Below are 24,421 nucleotides of genomic sequence, written 5' to 3' on the forward strand. Positions count from 1 at the left end.
TCGGAGTATTTTTTAACTCAAACTGCACTAAACGTTGTAAGGTGGACGAGCGCTCACGCACTACTCCGCAGACGCGTGCGGTTCTTTTTAACCAATTTCGAAAAGAATGAGGTTATATGTTTTACGTATGTGATTATCTTATGTTCTTATGTGCTTTTTGAGTTCATGTGTCATCATTATTATTAGTGAGATTTAATGATTGAAAACAAAAATGGATTTAAAAGGTAAGTAAAATTATATATTTAAAAACATTTGAACTTGGAAATATATTCATGCTTTAATTTTATTAATAATTATGTAAAAAAAATCGTATTAATTAATTTAAATTATATGATTACAAAATATACTACACCAGAAATTGACACGAGAGACAACACATGAGTGTTATTAGCTATTATTTTCTGTAATCAAGTAATTAGGTAAAATAGATTTAAGAATAAAAATGTATTAAAATATATAGTATTCAAGTTCCATAACAAAAATCAATTACAAAATTTTAAATAAAAAAAATAGCAAATTTTAAACTACAAAAAAGGTTCAAGATAATCTTTTGTTTTTATGAAAAACTTCTTAAAATTAGGATCGTGATTAAAAAATTCAAAATTCTCTATGGTCTTGTTAGATATGTGCCATCCGACCAACAGCTTGCAGGAGCCGTCTTTTTCAGCGCAATATTCTAGAGGCACTGCGAACGATACGTCATTCCTATAGGGGTAATATGAGTACTCGGATAAGACCCTGAGTCCACAACTCAATATATTATTAGTTAAACTCGTTACGGTACCTGGAACAATAAAAATATTTTTTAATATGAACAAACATTTGTTCATATATATAGACTTTGAAAGTAGTGATTAGGTTTTACTTTATCTTTATATAAATAGGCAAAGGTAAAATAATTTAGTATCTTTTTCACAAGCGTTAATTCAGTGTTATCATAAAAATGTAGGAATAGATAAAATATGCACGATACGTGCAAATTGATGTTATATTTAATATAGTACGAAATGATGGTAATGATAATGGTCGAATATAATATTTCAAAGTTAATTTAGTGGTAGGATTGATAATATATGATAAAATACAGTAATATAATACGGTGGCAGCTTATTAAAAATTATTTTAAATCAACTTCTTATCCATTTCGGTGCAAATACTATTTTTCACAGTGAAAATATATTAACGATGTTTGGGAAAAATCGCAGAATGCTATTGAGTATTCTGTGATTTATCTAAAGCATTCGATTGTGTAGAACACGAGACGCTTATTTATAAGCTCAAATATTACGGTATTAAAGGTAAAGCTCTTGATCTCATTGCTTCATACTTAAGTCAAAGAATCCAGCAAGTTTTCATTAACGGAATAAAGTCTTCTGGGTCTACGTTAAAAATGGGTGTTCCACGAGGTTAAATTTTGGGTCCGTTTCTATTTCTATAGTATATAAATGAACCTATGTTAAAGGTATTTGTGATATAGTATTGTTTGCTGACGATACTTCACTGATTTTTAAGGTCGACAGGAAAAAACTGACTATGACGATGTGAACGGTGCATTATCAAGGATACACGATTGGCTTAAAGTAAATAATTTGGTTTTGAATGCTCAAAAACAAAATGTGTAGTTTTTACCCTACATACTGATAAAATAAGTGATAATCATTGTATATGCACTAGAAGTAAGGATCAGCTTATAACGCCAAGTTTCGGACTCCGCAAAGTCAATAAATCTTTCTTGGGGCAAGGTATCCCGTCTATAATAAAATTCCGCTGACATTTTTAACTTTGCCGTCTCGTAAATTCAAATCGTTTATAAAAATACATTGGTGAAAAAGGCGTATTATTCGATACAAGATTTTGTAGATGATAAAAAAGCGTGGAATTAATACCTGTCGACTTCCAGGCAGTATATATTAATTTAAATAATTGTATTAACTAACATGAATGTATTTTTTTTAATGTTGAAAAAGAGTAACTACATAGTTTCTTGCCAGTTCTTCTCGGTAGAATCTACTTTCCGAACAGGTAGTAGCTTCACTTAATTGTTAAATGACGATTCAAAAGTGCTTGTAAAAGCCTACTTGAATAAAGTTTATTTTGATTTTTGATTAAAAATCTGCGAATATGTATGTTATTAATTAAGTTATCCTGTTACATCAATGTACCTTATTTTAGGTAAAGTCAAATTAATTTCGTATTGCGCATAATATAAACCTACATATTAAATTCGTAAAATAAACGACACACATTCAAGGTCGATGGGCCATACCGAATAAAGCTGTTACCACACTGGCGATTTGTAAGTTACTCGGTGGTAGGGCTTTGTGCTAGCCCGTCTGGATAGGTACCACCCACTGACCAGTTAATAACAGAAAATAACAGTTCTCAGTATTGTTGTGTTCCGGTTTGAAGGGTGAGTGAGCCAGTGTAACTACAGGCACAAGGGACATAACATCTTAGTTACCAAGGTTGGAGGCGCATTGACGATGTAAAGAATAGTTAATATTTCTTACAGCGTCATTGTCTATGGGTGATGGTGACCACTTACCATCAGGTGGCCCATATGCTCGTCCACCAACCTATAGCATAAAAAAAAAGATTTGCGAGTGAATTCAAAGCTAGTTATGTTAGTAGCGAGCTTGCAGCGAATATTACTGTGGATGCAAACTAGTACTCACTTAAGACAGTCCGTGAAATACCGTACTTATATGAAATTATGTATGCTTTATTCTAACTTTAACAGGATAAAAGTCAAATAAACCACATTAGACAGCAAATTCTATGATTTTCACGATGATTAGTGAAAAATGGCGTTTTAAACGTCGACGAAACTGTCATTTTGGAAGTAAAATTAAAATGGAAATAAGTCGTTACAAATAGCAGACGAAATGTAAATTTTGTTCATCTTTTCTACTCCCACTGCAATAGACTATATAGAAATGCGATCAATAATATGGAAATCGGCGTTTAGGCTTTTATTAATGAGTAAAAGATAAAAAAAAAGATAAAACGCTATTTGTGTTATTAAAAAAATATGGAAAAGTTGTGTTCAATTTATTCGAGACTTCAAATCAAACAGTCCAAGTAAAATCTGAAGTACGTAAAGTTAGGTAGTATTTAATGTTTATTGGATATGCCGACTAGTCATTGATCATGCCGATCCTTGGTTTCGGTCAAGTTAAGTACCAATTGTCTTTTATTCGTATGCAAATCAATATGTACACAGTAGGAGCTTACTTCCAGTCTAATATTGTGTGTCTTATTGACGAATATTCTCAAATTCATTATTTTTTCTACTTTCGTTTTTGTTTGATCGATGTAATAAAGCTAACAGTAGTGTTTCTTAAATTGGAAACGTCATGATCCCGCGCGTGTCAATGCGATTACATGACGAACGCGTTGCGCTCTCGCTACGTTTGAACTAACAAATTGCCAGTGTGATAACAGCCTAACCAAGCCTTATTTTGGTAAACCTGTCTTCTGGTGTTGTTTTCAAGTTGATGGCATTCACAGTATCAAATTGTTTTTTAGTTAAAATTTAAATATTGTATTTTTGTAACATAACACAAACACATTTAAGAAACCTACTTATGCTGATTTCAACTAAGCTCATCAAAGTAGTTTTGAATTTGTATTTGCCACCAGTTCGAAATGTAGTTTCTTTGAAGAAAAGTCGGCAATAAAATAAATTAATCTTGGTAGGTAGTCGAATAAAATATAATGATTATTTATTTTGATTGGAATTCAACGAATGGATCTCCTATAATCGTTTATATAAAAGTCCGTATGAATGGTATAAGTACACCCCAGTCATCACGTATTCTACCACCGAGAAGCAAACGCTTTGTATTGTTGTATTCTTATAAATTATTCAATAAATTTTAGAAAAAAAAACTCTTGGATTTAAATTTGGGCTCCATAATTTTTGTTTAATATAACAGAAAATGTGTTTATTTGAAAAGAACTAAGCGAGTTTCTTGCCGTTTCTTTTCACTGGAGGCTGCTTTCGGAAGCGTTAGTAGTGTTTAAATATTAATGATTAAAAACACTTCAATATGAAGTTTACTTGAATAAAATAACGTCGTATCTCCCAAATTCATTAGCGCATTAGACGTAAAGGATGATTAGTATTTCGTACAGTATCAATGTCTACTAACGGTGGTGACCACGGTCGTGACAAAAATATGGTACAAAATTAAAGTTTACATTATTATTAATAATCATTTATCAGTTTTTATAAATAATTATAAATTAATAAAAACTGGTAACAGCTTCCTAGATTTTAACAGTCAATGTATTTTTTGTATATTATCTGAAAATACCTAAAAAATTTATAAAAATAATGAATGGTCTAGGCTGCATTATTTCCAAAGTCAAATTCATATGAGTAAGTAGCCTATGGTTAAGGCATAGATAAGCTTAAAGTAGCCTTTTTGCCGAAAAAGACCACCGAAGGTCCTTTTAAGGATCTTTTAATGTATATTAAAATATCGCGTCATTGAAAACTTACTTGTTTTATAAACCGTCTGGTCATCCGTATTATATTTGTTATCTCATATACATGTTAATTTACAACATATACAGCGGTTCCTCTTAAGAAAAAATAGCAGAGTCGTTTGTTTGTCAATTATCAATGATTCGCTTATTGTTCCCGAGCTAACCGTCACAAGATGTTTTTATCATCAGTAGACATTTATTAGACGACAGTGAATTGAATAACACAACACCGAGGGAGCTTCGGCTTAATTTCACTTTTTCATAATATTATAAATAAATAAATATGAGACAACATCACATACATTACTCTGATCCCAATGTAAGTAGCTAGAGCACTTGTGTTGTGGAAAATCAGAAGTAACGAAGGTACCACAAACACCCAGACCCAAACGACATAGAAAACTAATAAACCTTCTACATCGACTCGGCCGGGAATCGAACCCGGGACCTGAGAGTAGCGTACCCATGAAAACCGGTGTACATACCACTCTGACGACTTATTAATGATCTATTCGAATAACAATTCACCAACCCGCATTGGAACAGTGTGGTGGAAAATGTTCCAAACTTTCTCCTCAAAGGGAGAGAAGGCCTTGGCCCAACAGTGGGAAATTTATAGGCTGTCGTTGTCGAATAATACTAATTACATACATCGAAACAAAAATAATTGTACATTGATTAACTTCACAGATACAATTACAATGGGATTATAATCCATTATAATTTTGGGGCCATGCCAAGCAAGATCGCAAATTTAATAAGAAAAATTATCTGATACTATTAATTAATTATTGGCATATATTTTGTAACTTTATTTTCTGGGTTGGAAAAAGATGAACGCAGTAAACAGACGCGTATTCAAATAACAAATGGTCTAATACCGCTATTTCAAGGAATGTTCGTAAAAACGAGGCCCCTTACGAACATAATTACATTAATCTCAATTAGATAATCTACCATCTCACCATTCTTGCAAGTCTCGTCGACCACTCGTCTCGGCACGGTCATATACGTTTGAAGGGTATTGTTGAAGGTCGTTTTAAGGCATAGGTAGTCGTCTTCTACGTAGAATGATCTTCGGTTAACCGGTACAACTTCGTATTTAATGATCGAATTAAATACACATGGATCTCGTTTCGATGACACCTGTCGGAATGGAACGGGAAATATGTTATATAACGACAATACTCGTAATATTGGTTTTAGTAGTAGTTTAAGCGCGTGGAACATTATAGTGAAACAACAAAGGTATATAGTACGACACAACTTCGATGTAGCATCGGCAAAATTCGTAAAGCCGATCACATCCGAATTAAGTGCGCTATCCCAAATTATAAATGTTTATTTCTGATGTGAATATGATCTTTACACAAGCGTAATAACTTATTGATCGGATCCTAATCACCAGGCTACTCCATGAGAGTTGGTGAATATATAATTATAGTAAGTGAATGTATAGTAGTAGTTGAAGTATATCAACCAAAAAATGCATCCCAACTCAAGATAAACTATGCAAACAAATTTACTAAATTAAAGCGTTTTTTTATACTTGACTGGAGTTTAACTTACTCATTTGATCTATAACAGAGCGTGCAGTTATTTAAAAAAGACGAAATCCAAACAAAGTTATACGTGATACAATAAAATATATTTAAATAATATTAAATTTGGCTTGTACACACAAACAAAAAACCAAGATTAAGAAAACCAATATAGTTGAAATGTACCTATAATACACATTATGACTATGCTCATGATATCGTACTAATTTAAATCTTTATTTATAAATACTTAATATATCCCGGAGATGGCCCAGTGGTTAGAACGCGTGCATCTTAACCGATAATTGCGGGTTCAAATCCAGGCAGGCACAACTATAAATTTGTGCTTAATTTGTGTTTATAATTCATCTCGTGCTCGGTGATGGAGGAAAACATCGCGAGGAAACCTGCATGTGTCTAATTTCATCGAAAATCTGCCACATATGCATTCCACCAACCAGCATTGGAACAGCGTGGTGGAATATGTTCCAAACCCTCTCCTTAATGAAACAGGAGGCCTTAACCCAGTTGTGGGAAATTTACAGACTGTTACTAATTTATCTAATATATGTAAATGTCACTCGCTATTAACTTCGATAGATTACAATATAGCGAAAAATAATGCATTAAATTGCAATCATATTTTACGGTTCACAATGTTTCGACGGTTCACAATTTGTCTCAAAAGATTGTAATCTAACGAATTTTGTAATCTTACGGTGACATACACATGTTATAGAAGGCTTCATTAATAATAATTAAAAAAAAATTTAATCATTTATATAATTATGTACAATCAGTTAATCAATAAAAACTTGTGTTGTGCGTCATTTATAATTCAATATAATTATGTTCCATAGTTGCTGAATCTATTCAAAGTATATAGATATGGCATATTATTACATAACGTCTTATTATTATAATGCGAGTCATGATAGAAAACAACCAACTATTCGAGTTGCTTCCATCGCGTTCTAAGTTACAGACCGCCTCTAAAAATTTGCTAACAAATTGGACAGCGAAAAAACAACATTATAACGTTGATAATAATCTCCTGAGAAATTTAATTACCGATGATAAGATAACCCAAATTGCACGTAAACACAGGTGCACTCTCTATTCGCTTACTCACACTCACAATTCGATGAGAAAACAAATCTGACACGGGAAGCATTTTAAACAAAAACCTTCAAGATCACCAACCTTATAATAGCGAGTAAGTGTACCAACAGGCATACAATAAATCTTCTAAATAATATTTAATTAATATAATTTGACGACACCCGCGGTCTAGTAGTGTGTACACCGGTTTTCATGGGTACGCCACTCTGAGGTCCCGGGTCCCTTAGATGAAATTAGAAAATTCATTAGTTTTCTATGTTGTTTTGGGTCTGGGTGTTTGTGGTACCGTCGTTACTTCTGATTTCCCTTAAATAAAGTACTTTCGCTACTTACCTTGGGATCAGAGTAATGTATGTGATGTTATCCAATATTTATTTATTTATAGTCCTCACCTCTTGCCCGATACATCTCGGGACGGAAAATAATTCGGTGAAAACATTGTAGGGTTGATTCCCAACCGGATACTGGACCACGCCGTTGCAGAGAGTCCAGATTCCATTGCGAATGAAATACGTACGAAGCGGTCTGTCGATCGTAGTCACGATCAGGGTCGTGATACCAGATCTAGAAACATAATTAAAATAATAAACATATCGTTCGTGTAATGATTGCTTACAAAAAGTAAGCAAGATTAAGTATAAGAAACAATTATAATGCACTTTATTTAAATAGATTCCAAATAAAACAATTTATTTTAAAACGTCATTTAACTAACGTGACCCATACAGATTCCATTAAGAAGAACAGGCATGAAGCTTATGACATAGGTTTGCCAGACTAGTTTATTTTAGTAATTTACACAGTCTTATGCCATATGGAATATTGTTATGGGGTAATGCAGCAAATATTAAAATACAATTTATTCTACAGAAAACAGAAATCGGAACTATTTACAATATTAGCTCGAAGACATAATCACCCGAGGAATTTAAAGAAATAGGTGTATTAACGGCTTCTTCACTTTATTTATGACAATATTATATTTATACGAAATAATATACAAAAGTATCCTGTAAAATCTGATATACATACTATTAATACAAGAAATAAGAATAAAATTGCAAGTTGTAACCTCTAGTTTCCGTTTGAATACGGTGCAGAGAATATTTTTGGGCAATGGTACACGCATGTATAATAAGATACCGGGAAATATAATCAATTTACCATTTATAAAGATTAAGAAGTTTATTAAGACTAAATGAATAAATGAGTGTTTCTAGGCGTTATTTTTTTAATTAAAGTGCTTTTTAGAAAAAATTATCCTGGAGTCAGGCCCGGTTTCCATCACAGGACACTAATTATTGTAAAGAACAGCTTTGTCAATCTGTTTATTTGAAAAGGGCAACTAAGCGAGTTTCTCGCTAGAAGCTGCTTTCCGAAACAATGGTAGTATTTAATTATCGTCAAAAACGCTTCACTGTGAAGTATATTTGAATAAAATTGATTATGAGACCACATAATTCTGTCATTATTAGGCAAACATGTAGCGAGGAAACCTACACGTGTCGAATGAATATAGGTAATACGTGGATTCGCAGAGCTCCGACAGCGACGCTCTATAAACACCGCTTACACGTGGATGAGGTTACACTTCAAGTATATCATATAAATATCATGTAGGCTATTGTAACCAAACTCCTTCTAGGTGGGGTACCTCGTGGTAGGACTTTGTGCGAGCCCGTCTGGACCACCACCCACCCATCACGTATTATACCACTAAACAACAGTACTTGGTTTTGATGTGTTCCGTTTTTCCGGAGTGAGTCAGTGTAACTACATAAACAAGGGACATAACAACTTAGTTCCCAGGGCTGATGGCGCATTGGCGATGTTGTTTCTTACAGCGCCATTGTCTGTAGGCGGTGGTGATCACTTACCTTCAGGTTGCCTATATACTCGTCCGCCAACCAATAGCATAAAAAAGGAGGATGATAACAATGCTTTTTTTTGTTGACTTCGCGATTAGAAAATAAATAAAAATGTAATATCACTTGAACGAAGTCAGATCGGGCAGATTACTTTATTATAATTATTAAAGGCGACCTCGTCACCTTTGACTTGGGAATGATAATGAGCATTATATTATCATAGATAATTATAACTTATAAGATTTACAAACTCTACCTATTTATACTAACTACATATATCCATACTATCTATACTACTATATAAATCTCTAGACCCTGTCTGTACACTATTTTTTTCTGTCGTTGGGTCATCGTCGTTTTTCGAATATTTAAAATTTTTGCCTGCCTGTCTGTCTGTATGTCCCACTATAATTCAAGAGCGGTGGAACCAGAACCTCTTCTCACCTACGTAACCGGACCTACTAAGGAGTCTAAATATTTCCTTGTGCATATTAGAAAATACGATTTATGTTTTCAAATGACATCATTTGGAGCAACAAATATTGTACAATACAATAATTTCGCATCTACATTTAAAGTGCAAGGACAAGTATATCATCAGATTGGTTCACTTCTTCCAATATCTGTATAAAATCCCCAGTATCTGCAAATTAATTTCATGGATAACATAGAAAAAGAGATTGATCGACGATAGATGCTCAAAAACACAAGTATTCGAGAAATAATTAGTCAATAATCAATTAAAGTTAGAGATTTAAATACTGCTCTACAAAATGATACAACAGATGCTTTGAAAGGCGTTATTCAAGCAGATAGAACACCATGGAATGAGCATGAAAGGCGCTTTTATGCACAATGCACAATGCAAGATTAAACCAAGCAATTTGTCACTGCAACACACCGATCGTATAACGATTACTACGATTATCCAATTATGTTTCTGCGAGTAGAAGATAGATATCATATCGACCAATATCAAACTAATTACACGACAGGCTGCCCTGCCACTCAAACCAAAAATAAACAATGTCGAATGATAAAGTATATACTAAGTATATATTGCTGATTTTGGACAAAGAATAATATTCCCATCTTCGTACACTGGAAGTCCAAGAATGTACAAATATGCTCAGGATGCTTTGACTTATGTTTGCAAGTATGGACAAGGTTTAAATTTCGATATTTGATAGAACCGGATAAAAGAGGACGTATCGCTATGATGGAAACTTCTAAAGAGTACAGAAATTTAAAGCTTATTATTAGATATCAATAATTAGGCCAAAATGAAAACATTTTCATGAATCATATCTGTTTACGGATTTAATAAAAAGAAGATGTGATCTTGAATAAGTAATGGGACACCCATTACAACAATTGATTGTACAGTTTGCAATCTATCGAGAACATCATCGAAGAAGTTGAAATAGATGACGAAAAATTAAAAAAAATACTTTTAATAAATTAATTAGAACTCACATATTTCTTGATTTGTTCATTTTTAATGATCAAAAGGAAATAACAAGATAAAAAAATAACTTTGCTGCGATTAATGTCCAGCGAAGCGAGCGTATAGGTATAGCTAGTGTGTACCTGCCGTTGGCGATGGCATCCTTCAGGACACGCTCTCGCTCCTCCACAGTTTTAATTTCCACCTTTAAAGCGTTCGTCAATATCGTTGCTGTTCTTAACACTTCTTCCAATTTCATCTTCAGCGAGATAGTGGAGCTAGCTTCGTTCGGTGGAGCGAATTCGATTATTTTATATTTGTCTGACATATTTGGTAAGTCTGTGGGTAGTTCCTCATACTTGTATCTCGGATCCCCATTAGTATAATTCTGAGCTGATATTTCTTTACTGGAAACAAAAGTACAGCTAACTAATGATTTAAATCGGCCAGCCTCAAACAATGTATAGTTCTTTTGTGCTTTATTTGTGTTTGTAATATAAATCAAATGAATTCAAATCAAAATATACTTTATTCCAGCAGGCTTTTACAAACACTTTTAAATCGTCATTTAACAACTATATTACGTGCAGCTACCACCGGTTTGCAAAGTAGATTCTATAGGCAAGAAACTCAGTAGTTACTCTTTTTCAATATTCAAAAATACAGACATGTTAGTTAATTACAATTATTTAATAAACGCATCTTGAAATGAGCTGGACCGTACTATATTTACGTTAAGATAGATTAGCTTCATATACTTCTAGTCTATGGCATGATCTCGTCCATATTTATTTGACCTTTTGACATTTTTGTAACTATACTACATTAACGTATACGTATACTACATTAACGTAGACTAACAGATTCCGTAGGAAATATCATAGTGAACAAATGTGATCAAAACAGACATAGATCAGAAGATCTATTGGCTTGTCGTATTTTAGAGGTACGGAACCACGACGACATAAACGTCCATGATCCTATCGGAACCCTCTATTAAAAAAACCTTAACAAACTTTTGCTTGACTATTTGAATGGATGACCCCATGCTCTATAATCATAAAGACGAGAATCACCAGAGGCTTGAGTGAGTTGAGCTGAGATGGCCCAGTGGTTAGAACGCGTGCATCTTAACCAATGATTGCGGGTTCAAATCCAAGCAAGCACTTCTATGTATATATGCTTAATTTATGTATATAATTCATCTCGTACTCGGCGGTGAAGAAAAACATCGTGAGGAAACCTGCATGTGTCTAATTTCATTGAAATTCTGCCACATGTGCATTCCACCAACCCGCATTGGAACAGCGTGGTGGAATATGTTCCAAGCTCTCCTTAATGGAAGAGGAGGCCTTATCTCAGCAGTGGGAAATTTAAAGGCTGTTACTTTACTTTACTTTTACTTTTTGAGTGAGTTACACTATTAATTTAATAGTAACATGATTGTGAAAAATACTCTGTCTGTATAATGTTTGTCTTTCTGTATGTCTATTGCTCTTTGCTGTTCTGACGATCAAAAACTAAAATGAGTTCGAATGAGGTATTGCAGTATTTTATATATTAAACATTTTTTTTGAATTATATTTAATTTAAAAAGTACTTACTATTGATATTGAACAGGAGTCAGCCAATCGGATACCTTGTGAGGAAAGAATAATAATTTAGAAAACGTCCCATATGTACGTGTAATATTAGTTTTCTAAGAATGTTTATATTGAAAGAGAACAAACAGCTATTGTTCATTATTAAGTTTTAAGAGCCATTTCACAATCGAATCTGTACTGTGAATTATAAAGGACTAGCGACACGCCTCGGCTTCAAGGGCGCAATACTGAAACTAAATATACTACAGAATTTGTTTATTTACGACATCACATTAGATACTTTTCAAATTTTCATTGTATCTTTAGGTACTATATTGTCCATGTATTCAACTCAAGCTCACTCTATCTATTAAAAAAACCGCATCAAAATCCGTTGCGTAGTTTTAAAAATTTAAGCATACATAGGGATATAGGGACAGAGAATGCAACTTTGTTTTATGATATGTAGTGATGATGAATGTTCGTTAAAGTCAAAAATAAATCATAACACTTGAAAACTCAGCTGTGCTCGTTGTTGAACCCGCAGTTTTAGGTCAATATTTATGTGTTCAAGTCACTGGGACAAAGTTTCCTCAAAATATCATTGAGATTTGTTAATCAAAAAGTTGAGATGAGACTAAAGCTTGAGTTTTATACCTAATGATGCTTCTGTAATTAATTGAATTTTATTCATTGATTTCACTAAGTTTTTATACAATGTGCTATTAATAATGTCTACTACGTCTATATTATTTAATATTGTTAATGCTAGCTGGTATTTTTTGCGCAATTAATTGTCATTAAAATGTAGTTAACGTATGATGTATACATGTGTAAGATTAAGAACATTTTATCAAGTAATGTTTATTTATTAATATATATGTATATTGACTGAGTCGAGATCGCCCAGTGATTATAACGAACTCTTAACCGATTATGGCGAGTTCAAATCCAGGTAATTTCATTAATCTCGTTCTAGGACGAATAAAAATATCCTGACTAAACTTTCATGTATTATCAGTGAAATTCTGCCACATAACATATGTAACCAAACCGTATTGGAGTAGTAGTAGGAATAAGCTCTAAAACATTCTCCACATGGGAGAGGAGGCCTTAACCAATCAAAGGGACATTTAAAAACTGTTAATTTTTTTATATATACACAAATATGTTAGTGATAAGATTTAAATTAACATTCCAAAGTGAACAACCCAAAGACACTGTAAAGGAAGGGGAGTGACCGCTTTATTAAACAATTTGTTTACAAGCGATCGCTTATTTAAATATCTTTGCAAGGAGTAAGTGCGAAACGAGATCAATGGGTGAGGATCTAGCTTTCCACAGACAAATCGCTTGATAATCTTGTATTGTTGATGACGTAACTTGACGTCAGAAATTTATATCTTATATCCAAAGAAGACGCTGGTTACGTACACACACGTCAAGAGGACTGATGATGTAGCGATTCCTCTGTCGTGAGAACCAAACTAAGTGTAACATTGCAAATGTGATTTTATAATTTAATTATTCATTCTAATTACTTACATCGAGTAGGTTAGACATGTTAATTAGGAAATAAGTTTTATTATAATTTATTTTAATTAAATAAGTTTAAATTAGTTTTTGGTTTTTTTTTTCGACCTTTCGACTGTAGTTAACGTAACTCGCTCTTTGAAAATCATAATAGTTTAGTACTTAAGTATCAAATTTTTGTTTACAATTTTGTTCAATTCTAAGGAAAGACACCAACAATTACAAAACGTATCAATTTTAAATGAAAACTTAGACTAACGCGATTGACCACATAGTAATTACAATGTTTCTTTCATAAAGACACAGCTTCAGAATTAATACACAAAATTCCTATTCTCAAATCCAAGAAAGTCTCGTAAGTCATTCATGAAACATGGTCGTATATGTAGAAATCTTGCATTTGTTCTAATAACAAGCCGTATAATTAATTAACAAGAATTAGGAAAATAATTTAAAATAAATTTTCATACCCAATCACAGTAGACAACTTCCAACATAAAAAGATAAATAAGCGAATTCATTTTTCACAAATCAACGAAACAATTGAGCAAGTCCGAATGGATTTAGCGAATGCGAATTGAGTATTGCATTTCTCCGTTTGTTTATAAATCGGTGATAAGTGCTTATAAAAGACTATTGTTCGGTGAATTAGAAAGATTCTTTTTTTATAATTGTACGAGCAAATGTCTGCGACTTTAGTGACCGTTTATCTTTTTAGTTTTCGTTAAATGATTAATTATTTCAAGTATAAATTTCGTCCTAACATAAAGTTTTTCTATACCAAAATATTGACAATTAGCTAAAGCTGCGGCTCTACTCACGCGTAATTTATAAATCAGAAACTTTCAACCTCCATTTTACCCCCTTAAGGATTGATTTGTATAATCCGCTCTTAGCGGATGTCTATAAATGAGAATTTGTCTTCCCAAAAGGAGACAAATTTTAATTTCGCAGGTGTTATAGTTTCTGGGATTTTGTAATTTATTCCGTAGTGGTATTCCGCTTTTATATATGTATATAGAAGATTTATGATTACTCTGTATTTCTATTTTTCAGCCTAAAGATGAGGTCCAGTGTAAATACAGACCTTTGAGAGCGTAAAATGTTTTACTCTATCATTACTCTGTATTGCTGTTTATTCGTCTTAAATTTCAGTCCAGCGTGATTATAAATCGCACGGTTCGCGATGTATTCATGGTATATAATTGTTTGTACTTCTTACAGTCTTTATACGAAGGACATAGGACTTAGATTAGTATAAAACATAAATAACTTGACTATACTATATTGAATAGTCAGGAATATTAAATGACGCCCACTGTTGCAGGATGTAGGGAGAAGCGTGCGCGCATTCAATCTAATGCAATAACGAAACCAACAAACACGTCGACATTGTTAGACAACGTTTCATTTCAATAAGCAGTCAGATCAACAAATTGATTTTATTCAGACAATTAAAGTCTCCGCCCACAAACTTGCAGTTGATTTAATGCCTTCGTAAAATGTAAATCATCTTGTAAAAAGGTCCAAATGTTTTTGTAAAAGTCAAGTTGGTTGAAATATATTTTAATTTGAGCATCCGACATCTTTATTATACTGTAACGAGCTGAAGTGTTGCCGCTTGCAATGACATCATTCTATCAGAAAATGTTTTCAAATCGAATCAAAATATGAAGTACATAATGTGTAATCATCATTTTACAGAAGGCTACCAAATTTATTTCTTTCGCGTATTTAGTCGAACTATTCAAGCCTGTCGTGGGTGTATATTTATTACATTTAGGTATTTTACATTTATTCTATTCTGGAAATCAACCTCTTACTCTCAAGCAACTGACGACGAGACTCTACATAGTGTTCATCCTATGAGGAAATTCATCAATCATAGTACTCATACATAAACAACAATTTTCACAATAAAAAACCGACTTCAAACAAAACACTGTTTCAAAACAAATCAATATGCACTAAAAAGTAAAAAAAAATGCGTATTCTTCTGCAACTTAATAATCAATTTACTTTTTCTACTCATTTAACATATTAAATGTAAATCCACTTTAAATCTAACTCAACCCATACTGATGAATAACAATGATGAAAATATTTTATAGAGTTCTCCTAAATAAAATGAAACGAAAAATTAGACTACTTAAAAGTCGATTTACGATTACATAATGAAGTTACAATTATTATTATATTTGAAGTCGGTGTCAGCCAATGAAACACTACAATATATCTAGCAAAAAATAATACGAGAATACTTTGAGAAATATTTTTTTATACAAAATTGTAGTTGAGAACATCCTCTTTTTTCAAGTCGGTTAAAAACTCGTTTCATTTTTTGTTTCCGAGCACACAATGCTCAATAATTATTTCTAATTAATCAATCTTATCCTTGGAATATTTATAGATATCCAGGTTGATTTTGATTAGTAAAATCCGAGCCAACTATAAAATGAGAATTATTATCTAATCAATTAATACTAATTATATGAATGAGCAACTGATTACTTTTTTTTCACTTATACTGATTCTTAGGATGGTCACGAGTTTAAACAACGATATTCTTTCAGATTCATTTATTAGCACTATTTTCACATTCATTTTATCCACTAATCCGTGTTTTACAATACACCCGTATTTTATATCTAATTTTATCCTATCATTCTCATTATTTCCATATAATAATCAATATTACCAAACATTGCTGCCACATTCGATTTTTTTGACATTATCTTTCTTTCCGGCTAGTATCAGACATTCGGCCAGTATTAATCGTGAAAAATGAAAATATTACATTACAACATATTCTAAAAATAGTCAATCGACATATTATTAACTGAATTATTCTAATGAATTATAGTTGTATGTGTAACAAAAAATAACTCTAACATGATGTAATTTATGTTTTCAAATTTAAAGTTCCTTATTCGATACGGTTTTTATATTAGCTAGTTTAAATTAACTTCAGTCATCATTGGGAAGCCAACAGTCAACAATGCAATACTTATGCATTGTTTATTCATTAGAAGACTCGATTACAGTAATTGAAGACGGAACTTTGACCTTGAATAAGAATTTACGTGACTTGGAAGTAGTCTGTTTATGTAACGGTAATGTTTTTTTAACAACTATTAATGAATTATAATTTAAAAAAATTAGAACATGTTTAAAAATTTTATACTTTGGAAATGACATGATCGCCTTTTGGCTAGTTTTTTTGTGATATTTATGATACGAGAACAATCATTATAAAAGAAAGAGATTTATAAAATTCATCGATTCTTTTCAGGTCACGGTATTTTCTAATGAGTATAGTACTTCTCTATTGAAGGATTGAGTATAAAAGAATTTGAATATATTTAACTTTGATTTGGTACAAATCTATACTTATCAAAAATTAAATTCGTAACAAAACAATAGTATCCTTAGCAGTTGAGGATTATATTAATGAGGTTATCTATCAGATTTGAGATATAACGCGTTCGATATTTATTATCACAGTATTGTACCAAAAGGAAAACCTTGGTGGTCATGAGGTTTTAACACATATCTCTGATCGTCGCTGAAAGCTGTCAGCGGAAGTCAGTCAGAGGAATATCATCGCCATCTAGTTTTTATTTTTATGGTATAGGTTGGCGGACGAGCATATAGGCCACCTGATGGTATGTAGTCATCATCACCCAAAGACAATGACGCTGTAAGAAATATTAACTATTTCTATGTGCCACCAACCTTGGGAACTAAGATGTTATGTCCCTTGTGCCTGTAGTTACACTGGCTCACTCACCCTTCAAATCGGAACACAACAATATTGAGTACTGTTATTTGGCGGTAGAATAACTGATGACTGGCTGGTACGTACCCAGACGAGCTTGCTCAAAGCCCTACCACCAAGTAAATTTGTCATGAAACCATCTGTTACAGCTGAAAAGTTCGTGGACGAGTTGCTCAGCGATGAGGCACATCAACGACCTTCAGATGACGTTGACGTCGAAGACCTAGAGATGAAACTTCCAGAATGGTTTGACGAAGAGAAATTTAATCAGTGAGTTTTTAATGCGTTGTATACTTGGTTATCAGATCGACCTCCATAGTCGAGTGGTGTGTACACCGGTTTTCATGGGTACGCCACTCTGAGGTCCCGGATTCGATTCCCGGCCGAGTCGATGTAGATTACCATTAGTTTTCTATGTTGTCTTGGGTCTGGGTGTTTGTGGTACCATCGTTACTTCTGATTTCCATAACACAATGTGTTATGGAAAATATGTTTGCAAGTCGAAACACAGAAATACATAGTGTTGATATTTTATAAAATTTTAAACGAATTGTTGCTGTTGCTCTACCATCTGATAAATAAATAAATAAATATGAGACAACATCACATACATTACTCTGATCCCAATGTAAGTAGCTGAAGCACTTGTGTTATGGAAATCAGAAGTAACGACGGTACCACAAACACCCAGACCCAAGACAACGTAGAAAACTAATGGTAATCTACATCGACTCGGCCGGGAATCGAACCCGGGACCTCAGAGTGGCGTACCCATGAAAACCAGTGTACACACCACTCGACCATGGAGGTCGTCACTAATACATATTGATATTTACGGTTTTCTAATGTCGTGATAAGACAAAGACCCTTTCTTTCCAGAGGCCGACGGTTCTACTTGGACTTTTGCTTCATGTTCACAGCCACGATGCTGCTCGGTCTCGTCGCGGTGCTGGCGATCCCGTCGATCCTGAACGTTCTCATTGGAACCCGTCGATCGAATTCAGTGTACACCTCATACAAGCGTTACTTATCAACTCACATGCATGTCTTGTCTTGGTTCAGAAATGAACTCAAGCCGGGCTCAGAGTAAGAATATATTTCCTAACACCTCACCCTGTTGAGCATATAAATATACATTTAATATCTAATAAGTCGTGATTGTTCATATATTGTCATAATAAAATTCACTGATTTCTCATAAGTACGTTACTCTCCGAGGAGAGTTCGAAGTATTTATTTATCACTTTCTAAGGTTAATAAGATGGAACAAAATAGAAAAGACAAGAAACTGATAAGCTTATGCAGTACCAATTAAATGTGTGTGTGTCACACAATTTTAAGATATAATGTATTCTATCCTTATTTCCAATTTTATCCTGCCAGTAAGTAATATAAAAGACCTACTTAATAAATAAAAGAGAATCAGTTCCCATGGTGACATCCATGATGAAAGGGATCGAATGTTCCCAAACATATCGAGCGTTCAAAGTCAAAGTCAAAGTCAAAAACCTTTATTCAAAATAGAAGTGTTTACACTTTCTTATTGATTGTCGATAATCTACCATGTTATAGTTCTTCGATGTGTTAGCGATAACACTTTGTAACTTTGTAATCAAGGTCCTGGCGATCACTTTACACTGTAAGAAGCCGGCACCTCCAAGCCAGTCGCGCAAGCAAGCTGAAGGGCAAAGGAATAGTATCCCAGCGAGATGTGGCCCTCACCTTATTTGGATTCATTGGTTTTTCGTTCCTAAAACCGGAGAAGTTTGCTATCACACAACTGCAGAAAGGAGATTGGGAAGCGTATAACTTCACTTGGAGAACCATTGGTTACATGATTGGATTGGAAGACAGGTAATTATCAGTTTGTAATATTAAAATATAGCAATGAGTGCTGAGTTCCTGAGTACTTACAATTAATTTCGTGCTCGCCGGTGAAGGACTTAGTAGTGAAGAAATCCTGCATATATCGACATCAACCTCCTGTAAATCATATCTAGATTATATTCTTCTGAGATCACGATTTTTTCTCTCAGATATATATTCTTATATATGATATATATGTAGCTTCACTTACATAACATTAAAGTATTTCGCCATTGGTCACATTTTTGTCTGTAGTTATAAGTCTGTTTTCATAAAGCAGCTCTAAAAGCAATAATAAAACATGTTCACGTCGAAAAGAACCGGAACAAACTTGTGTCTGAAATCGAGTCTTCATTAAACGAAGTCTCGAATTGGGGCCGGCTAAATCTAGTCCATTTCAACCCCAAAAAGACGCAAGTTTGCGCGTTAACCGCTAAAAAAACACCATTTGTCGTATCTCCACGATTTGAGAACATTCCGATAGCCGCTACAGGTAGTATCGGAATACTTGGCGTTGATATTTCGAGCCTCGTTCAGTTCCGCGGTCAATTGGAAGGCAAAGCCAAATTGGCTTCAAAAAAGCCAAAAGGGTGTTGCAGATGTCCATGGGCGGTGGTAGTCACTTTCCATCAGGTGAGCCTCCTGCTCGTTTGCCAACTATGCCATAAAAAAAAATGTTCATTTCACAGATACAATATATGTCGAGAAAGTTTTGACGAGACGCGCCAAATATGCAAAGTGATATTGAAACGCGTGTTCACGCCTTGCCTGGAGAATGTGCCAGAGTATTTCGAGCACATAGCGAGTGTCATGACGCAGGGCACTGGCACGGCGTTATCGGTCATTGAGCCGGCGTCGATGCTCTTCGCGACCAAAAATTTGGCCGACGTACCTGGCTACGTGTACACTGAGGAAGACAGGATGAAACTACAGGAAACAATTAAAAAGCATCTAAAAGGACGATCACCTGATACAGGTCGGTATGGGTTTAATTTGAGTATAAACATAAATCAAAACTGAGTCGAGATGGCCCAGTGGTTAGAACGCGTGCATCTTAACCGATGATTGCGGGTTCAAACCCAGGCAAGCACCGCCGATTCATGTGCTTAATTTTTCTTTATAATTCATCTCGTGCTCAGCGGTGAAGAAAAACATCGTGAGGAAACCTGCATGAGACTAATTTCAAAGAAATTCTGTCACATGTGTATTCCACCAACCCGCATCCTCAAAGGGGGAGGAGGCGTTTAGCCCAGCAGTGGGAATTTACAGGCTGTTGTTGTTGTTGTGTACAGACTCAGTGTTGAATTGACTTTGAGTTTTAATTTAATCACAGGAAGTCATAATCTTTATTCAATAGATTAGCATTATATTCACGTATTTATTATCGAAAATCTAAAATTAAGTATAATTAGAACAATAAATGTACACGTTATAACGAAATGGTACGCTATAATTATTATATTATTATTATGTCGAATGTTTTTAATTTTCATATAATAGCTAGGCAAAGATTTAAATGACCCACCCGATGGTAAATTTTCACCATCATCCATAGACATTGGTGCTGTTATAAATATGAATCATTCTAGCGAAGATCTAGAATATTATGTTCCTTCTCCCTGTTGTTACACTGGCTCACTCGCCCTTTATACCGGAACACAACAGTACTAAACATTACTGTTCGGAGGTAGGATACCTTATGAGGGTTTATCACTACTGAGATGGAACGAAACCTTACTACCAATTCAGTAAGATTTGCGAAATAAATTCGGATAAAATAATAGATGTGTGATGGACAGGGGCTACAATATTGGTTGCGTCGAAGATCATTTAGGTACCGTCAGCGTCTCATGTGTTAGAGTACAATAGGCTATTTGACTGGTTGTTAAAATGTATTTTATATTATTAAGTAGAGGTTAAGAGACCCAGTTTAAGTTGTTTTTTTTTTCTAGTACATATTTGCCGAAAAATATCACATTAAAAAAATAAAAATTCCATATTTAAATAGCGCTGGACGCTTGGACAATATGACGCTGCAATGAGGTTTCTGACGTCATTTGCCTGTAATTTAATCTGTGATACATATGTTAAGCAAGCAATTGACTTCATCATAAGCCCGACCAATCAGGATCGTTTTATGTCACGTGACAAACGTTTCAAAAATTTCATTTTTCTTTATTGATTTTTGAATAAATTAAATATTATTTTCAACTTTATTTAATAAATAACCATTTCAAATTCAAAACATACACTGATTACAATAATTGACACTTTATTTTTTGCATTGTCAAATAGCCTATTACGTTAGGCAGATGTGACTAATTTATCATGACGGAAGAAAATTATTAGTTCCTATCACGTCGTTTATAAATAATAATAGATAACCGTCGGCGAGTACACCGGTACCTAATAGTAGTATATTACTATAATGGCATCGTGTTAGTTCAGAAACCATAGAGTCGGAAAGCCTTCATACTTTTAGAATAATGACAATTCACAATGAACCTTGTTACACTGTTTCCTAATTTTTTAAACATATTAATGGACCATTAATAGACCACAATTTCGGGTATCATTTTTTTGAAAGAACCTCTTGAAGTCTGCAATAAACAAGACAACATACCTAGAAGTCTTTAATAGTAAATTTTTCATTGTCATTGCCAATCCCATTGAGTTATAACACCAATTTCAACTAGCAGTATTAATTACCACATCTTTTAGTTGTGAACTTAACTATATTAATAACTATTATATTAGATGATAAAAAAACGTGGAATTAATACCTGTTGACTTCCAGGCAGGATATATTAATTTAAATAATTGTATTAACTATTTATAGCATTATTTATATTATACGCTATTTTAAGTATTTTTTAAATGTTGAAAAAGAGTAACTACTGAGTTTCTTGCCGGTTCTTCTCGGTAGAATCTTCTTTCCGAAACGGTAGTAGCTTCACTTAATTGTTAAATGACGATTCAAAAGTGCTTGTAAAAGCCCACTTGAATAAAGTATATTTTGATTTTGATTTTATTTTTTGCAGGCGTTGACGCAGCTGAACTGTTGGAGAAATGTTCTATTGATGGTTTGCCGAAGAGGACATCGAATCTATTGTATTATCACGATTTTGACACCGTAGAAAACGCGCCAGCGTACCGGTCGCTGCCACTTGTAGCGAAATACAAAATAGCCCTCAATAACATCGTAGTCGCATTCTATTCAACGTACATCGGACGAATGTTTTTAAACTTCTACTTCGATTTCGTCATGTTCTTCTGCAAATACTTTCCATATGTCGCTATGTGGAGATTCGGCATTAAGAATGCTTATATAAATATGTTCAAAGAAGACCCTGTCGATGACACCATTCCGAAGCCTAATTCGGAGTATTACAAACCGAAGCCTCCTGAGACGTGGACCAAAGTGCTATTTGATTTTATCGGGTAATACGTACGTCGCTTCAAATTACATATACAAAACATGAAGTGAATAATATCTGTTATTTGAAACCATTATTGACTAAAGTAGTTATTATTATGGTTTAACAGGATAATGTTAAATAAAAACGTCGTCTTAAGTTGGAAATGTGTGTTATTGTAACACTATGTGTCACCGAATAAATAAATGAAAATAATTAAAAAATATAATATATGTCTCCTTATTTCCTGCAGTTCACTTATATTTATATCGGCGCAAACAACTCCAGCCAGTCTTACATGATCTTACACTTACGTAAATGCTCAAGAAGAAAAAAAGATTATCTAATAAAAGCACTTTTTAATCGTCACGTCAAATTTGTACTAAAATGTTATAATAGTCCCTATTCAGAATTATAACTGCCTGCCAATATTCACTAAGGCTAGTAGTAGATATAGATAATAGATTTGAGTTTTTATCCTTTTGAAAGATTATACGATGAATTGGAAGGTTAATTTGACAAACAAAAGACCCGCTGAGTTTCTTTCGACGATTCTTCTCAGGTCTGGTTGTTTCCTTTTCTAAACTGGTAGCGGTATCCATTTGACCATGAATTAATAAGTGTAATGCTTCTATATTGAATAAAGTAATTTGAGTCTTAGTTAAATGGATACAAAAGAGATAAATAGGCCATCACATTAATTAGATGATCATGTATTGTTTTATTATAATTATGCTCTGGAGACCATTTAAATACAATTCTGTAGCAACTTTGTAGCTAGTTATTTCTGTAAAACAGTATTTTCCTGTAGTGATTACTTAATGTAAGAATAATTAAATATTTTATACAACAACTAAATATAATAACACCGCCTTGGTTTATTTTTATTGACATTTCCCTTCTCCCAATTATTTTAATTATACTCGATCGCCTCGTCGGTCTAGTGACTGTATACAAGGTCGCAATGCGAAGTTATGGGTTCAAATCCCGGATCGCAGCCTTACCGAAGGCGCGTACATAAAAATTAGCACAAAAATCTTTGCCTTATTCCTCAATAGGATATTTTCCATCCTCGGTCAATAAAATTGTTGAATTTTGTAAAAACTAATATTTAAAAACCTACAATTCGAAGTAGTATTCAGACTAACTACAAGTTCTACGACGCAATTAACCTCACACTATAAATAATACAGGTATACAGTTCGTAAACAACAACATCGCATTAAGTAAACGTAGTTTGTTCAAACAACTATATTCGTAGTATAACTATAGTATAAGTACTTGATAAACGTTCTACAGCCTAACCTATGACCGTTTCCATGGGTTATACACTGTACAAGATAGCGTGAACTTTTGACAGGCGGGCTAGTGATGGAAACTAGGAAATATCTAGAACTCCAAAAAATAACCTTTTAAAATACTTGTAACTGGGACGAGAATTTTTTTTATGGCACTAGACATTAAAACATTGGGTACATAAGCGACGGTGGATCAATATTTATAATAGGTACCTATTTAATATTACGGGGTAGTTTTTAGTAACTAAACTAAATAAATTAAAAGTTGAAAAATAAAATAGTTTTATTTTTAAAACAGTTTTTATTAAGGAAGAGGAGCACAGCGAAGATCATCATTAGCGGAGTCGTCGGAGCTCGTGTCATCAGAAGTGAAGTGCACTACATCCCTACCGTCCGACCGATGTACCATTGTACAAGCGTCTATTTCTTTCAGTGTTTCTATTTAAATTTTACTTTGAAGCAATTACAAAGGCCT

The 24,421-nt window shown here is 33.5% G+C and overlaps 2 protein-coding genes across 5 annotated transcripts; one reads left to right on the plus strand and one right to left on the minus strand.

Moving 5' to 3' along the window:
* Positions 1-40: 40 nt before the first annotated feature.
* LOC124533234 lies at positions 41-23,232 on the plus strand. Of its 4 annotated transcripts, none has more exons than XM_047108436.1 (6): positions 41-224; positions 17,516-17,636; positions 18,225-18,452; positions 18,984-19,220; positions 19,922-20,208; positions 22,274-23,232. In XM_047108436.1, exons 1-6 carry the CDS (start codon positions 212-214, stop codon positions 22,675-22,677), a joined length of 1,290 nt encoding a protein of 429 aa, XP_046964392.1. In that variant the 5' UTR covers positions 41-211; the 3' UTR covers positions 22,678-23,232. The 4 variants fall into 4 exon arrangements, with proteins under 4 accessions (XP_046964392.1, XP_046964393.1, XP_046964391.1 ...); XM_047108437.1 differs by having other exon boundaries at positions 18,246-18,452; positions 22,274-23,230; XM_047108435.1 differs by lacking the exon at positions 41-224 and adding an exon at positions 16,575-16,701 and having other exon boundaries at positions 18,246-18,452.
* On the minus strand, positions 280-14,171 carry LOC124533236. The gene is made up of 6 exons (XM_047108439.1): positions 14,059-14,171; positions 12,077-12,111; positions 10,616-10,879; positions 7,550-7,721; positions 5,460-5,640; positions 280-784 (listed from the first exon to the last, which is right to left on the minus strand). Exons 1-6 carry the CDS (start codon positions 14,107-14,109, stop codon positions 525-527), a joined length of 963 nt encoding a protein of 320 aa, XP_046964395.1. The 5' UTR covers positions 14,110-14,171; the 3' UTR covers positions 280-524.
* Positions 23,233-24,421: the final 1,189 nt, after the last annotated feature.

Source organism: Vanessa cardui, chromosome 10, assembly GCF_905220365.1.
Source record: "Vanessa cardui chromosome 10, ilVanCard2.1, whole genome shotgun sequence".
Taxonomy (NCBI): Eukaryota; Metazoa; Arthropoda; class Insecta; order Lepidoptera; family Nymphalidae; genus Vanessa; species Vanessa cardui.

What these genes read in the sequence shown, in the direction of transcription:
- LOC124533236 (XM_047108439.1), bottom strand. Translation starts at nt 14,109, where the DNA reads ATGAATTCGCTTATTTATCTTTTTATGTTGGAAGTTGTCTACTGTGAT. An exon ending in ACTCCTGTTCAATATCAATA is followed by an intron (nt 10,880 to 12,076) that starts GTAAGTACTTTT and finishes TTTTGTTTCCAG; the next exon opens with TAAAGAAATATCAGCTCAGA. An exon ending in CGAGATGTATCGGGCAAGAG is followed by an intron (nt 5,641 to 7,549) that starts GTGAGGACTATA and finishes CCATTCCGACAG; the next exon opens with GTGTCATCGAAACGAGATCC.
- LOC124533234 (XM_047108435.1), top strand. Translation starts at nt 16,587, where the DNA reads ATGCAATACTTATGCATTGTTTATTCATTAGAAGACTCGATTACAGTA. An exon ending in GAACTCAAGCCGGGCTCAGA is followed by an intron (nt 18,453 to 18,983) that starts GTAAGAATATAT and finishes TTTGTAATCAAG; the next exon opens with GTCCTGGCGATCACTTTACA. An exon ending in AGGACGATCACCTGATACAG is followed by an intron (nt 20,209 to 22,273) that starts GTCGGTATGGGT and finishes TATTTTTTGCAG; the next exon opens with GCGTTGACGCAGCTGAACTG.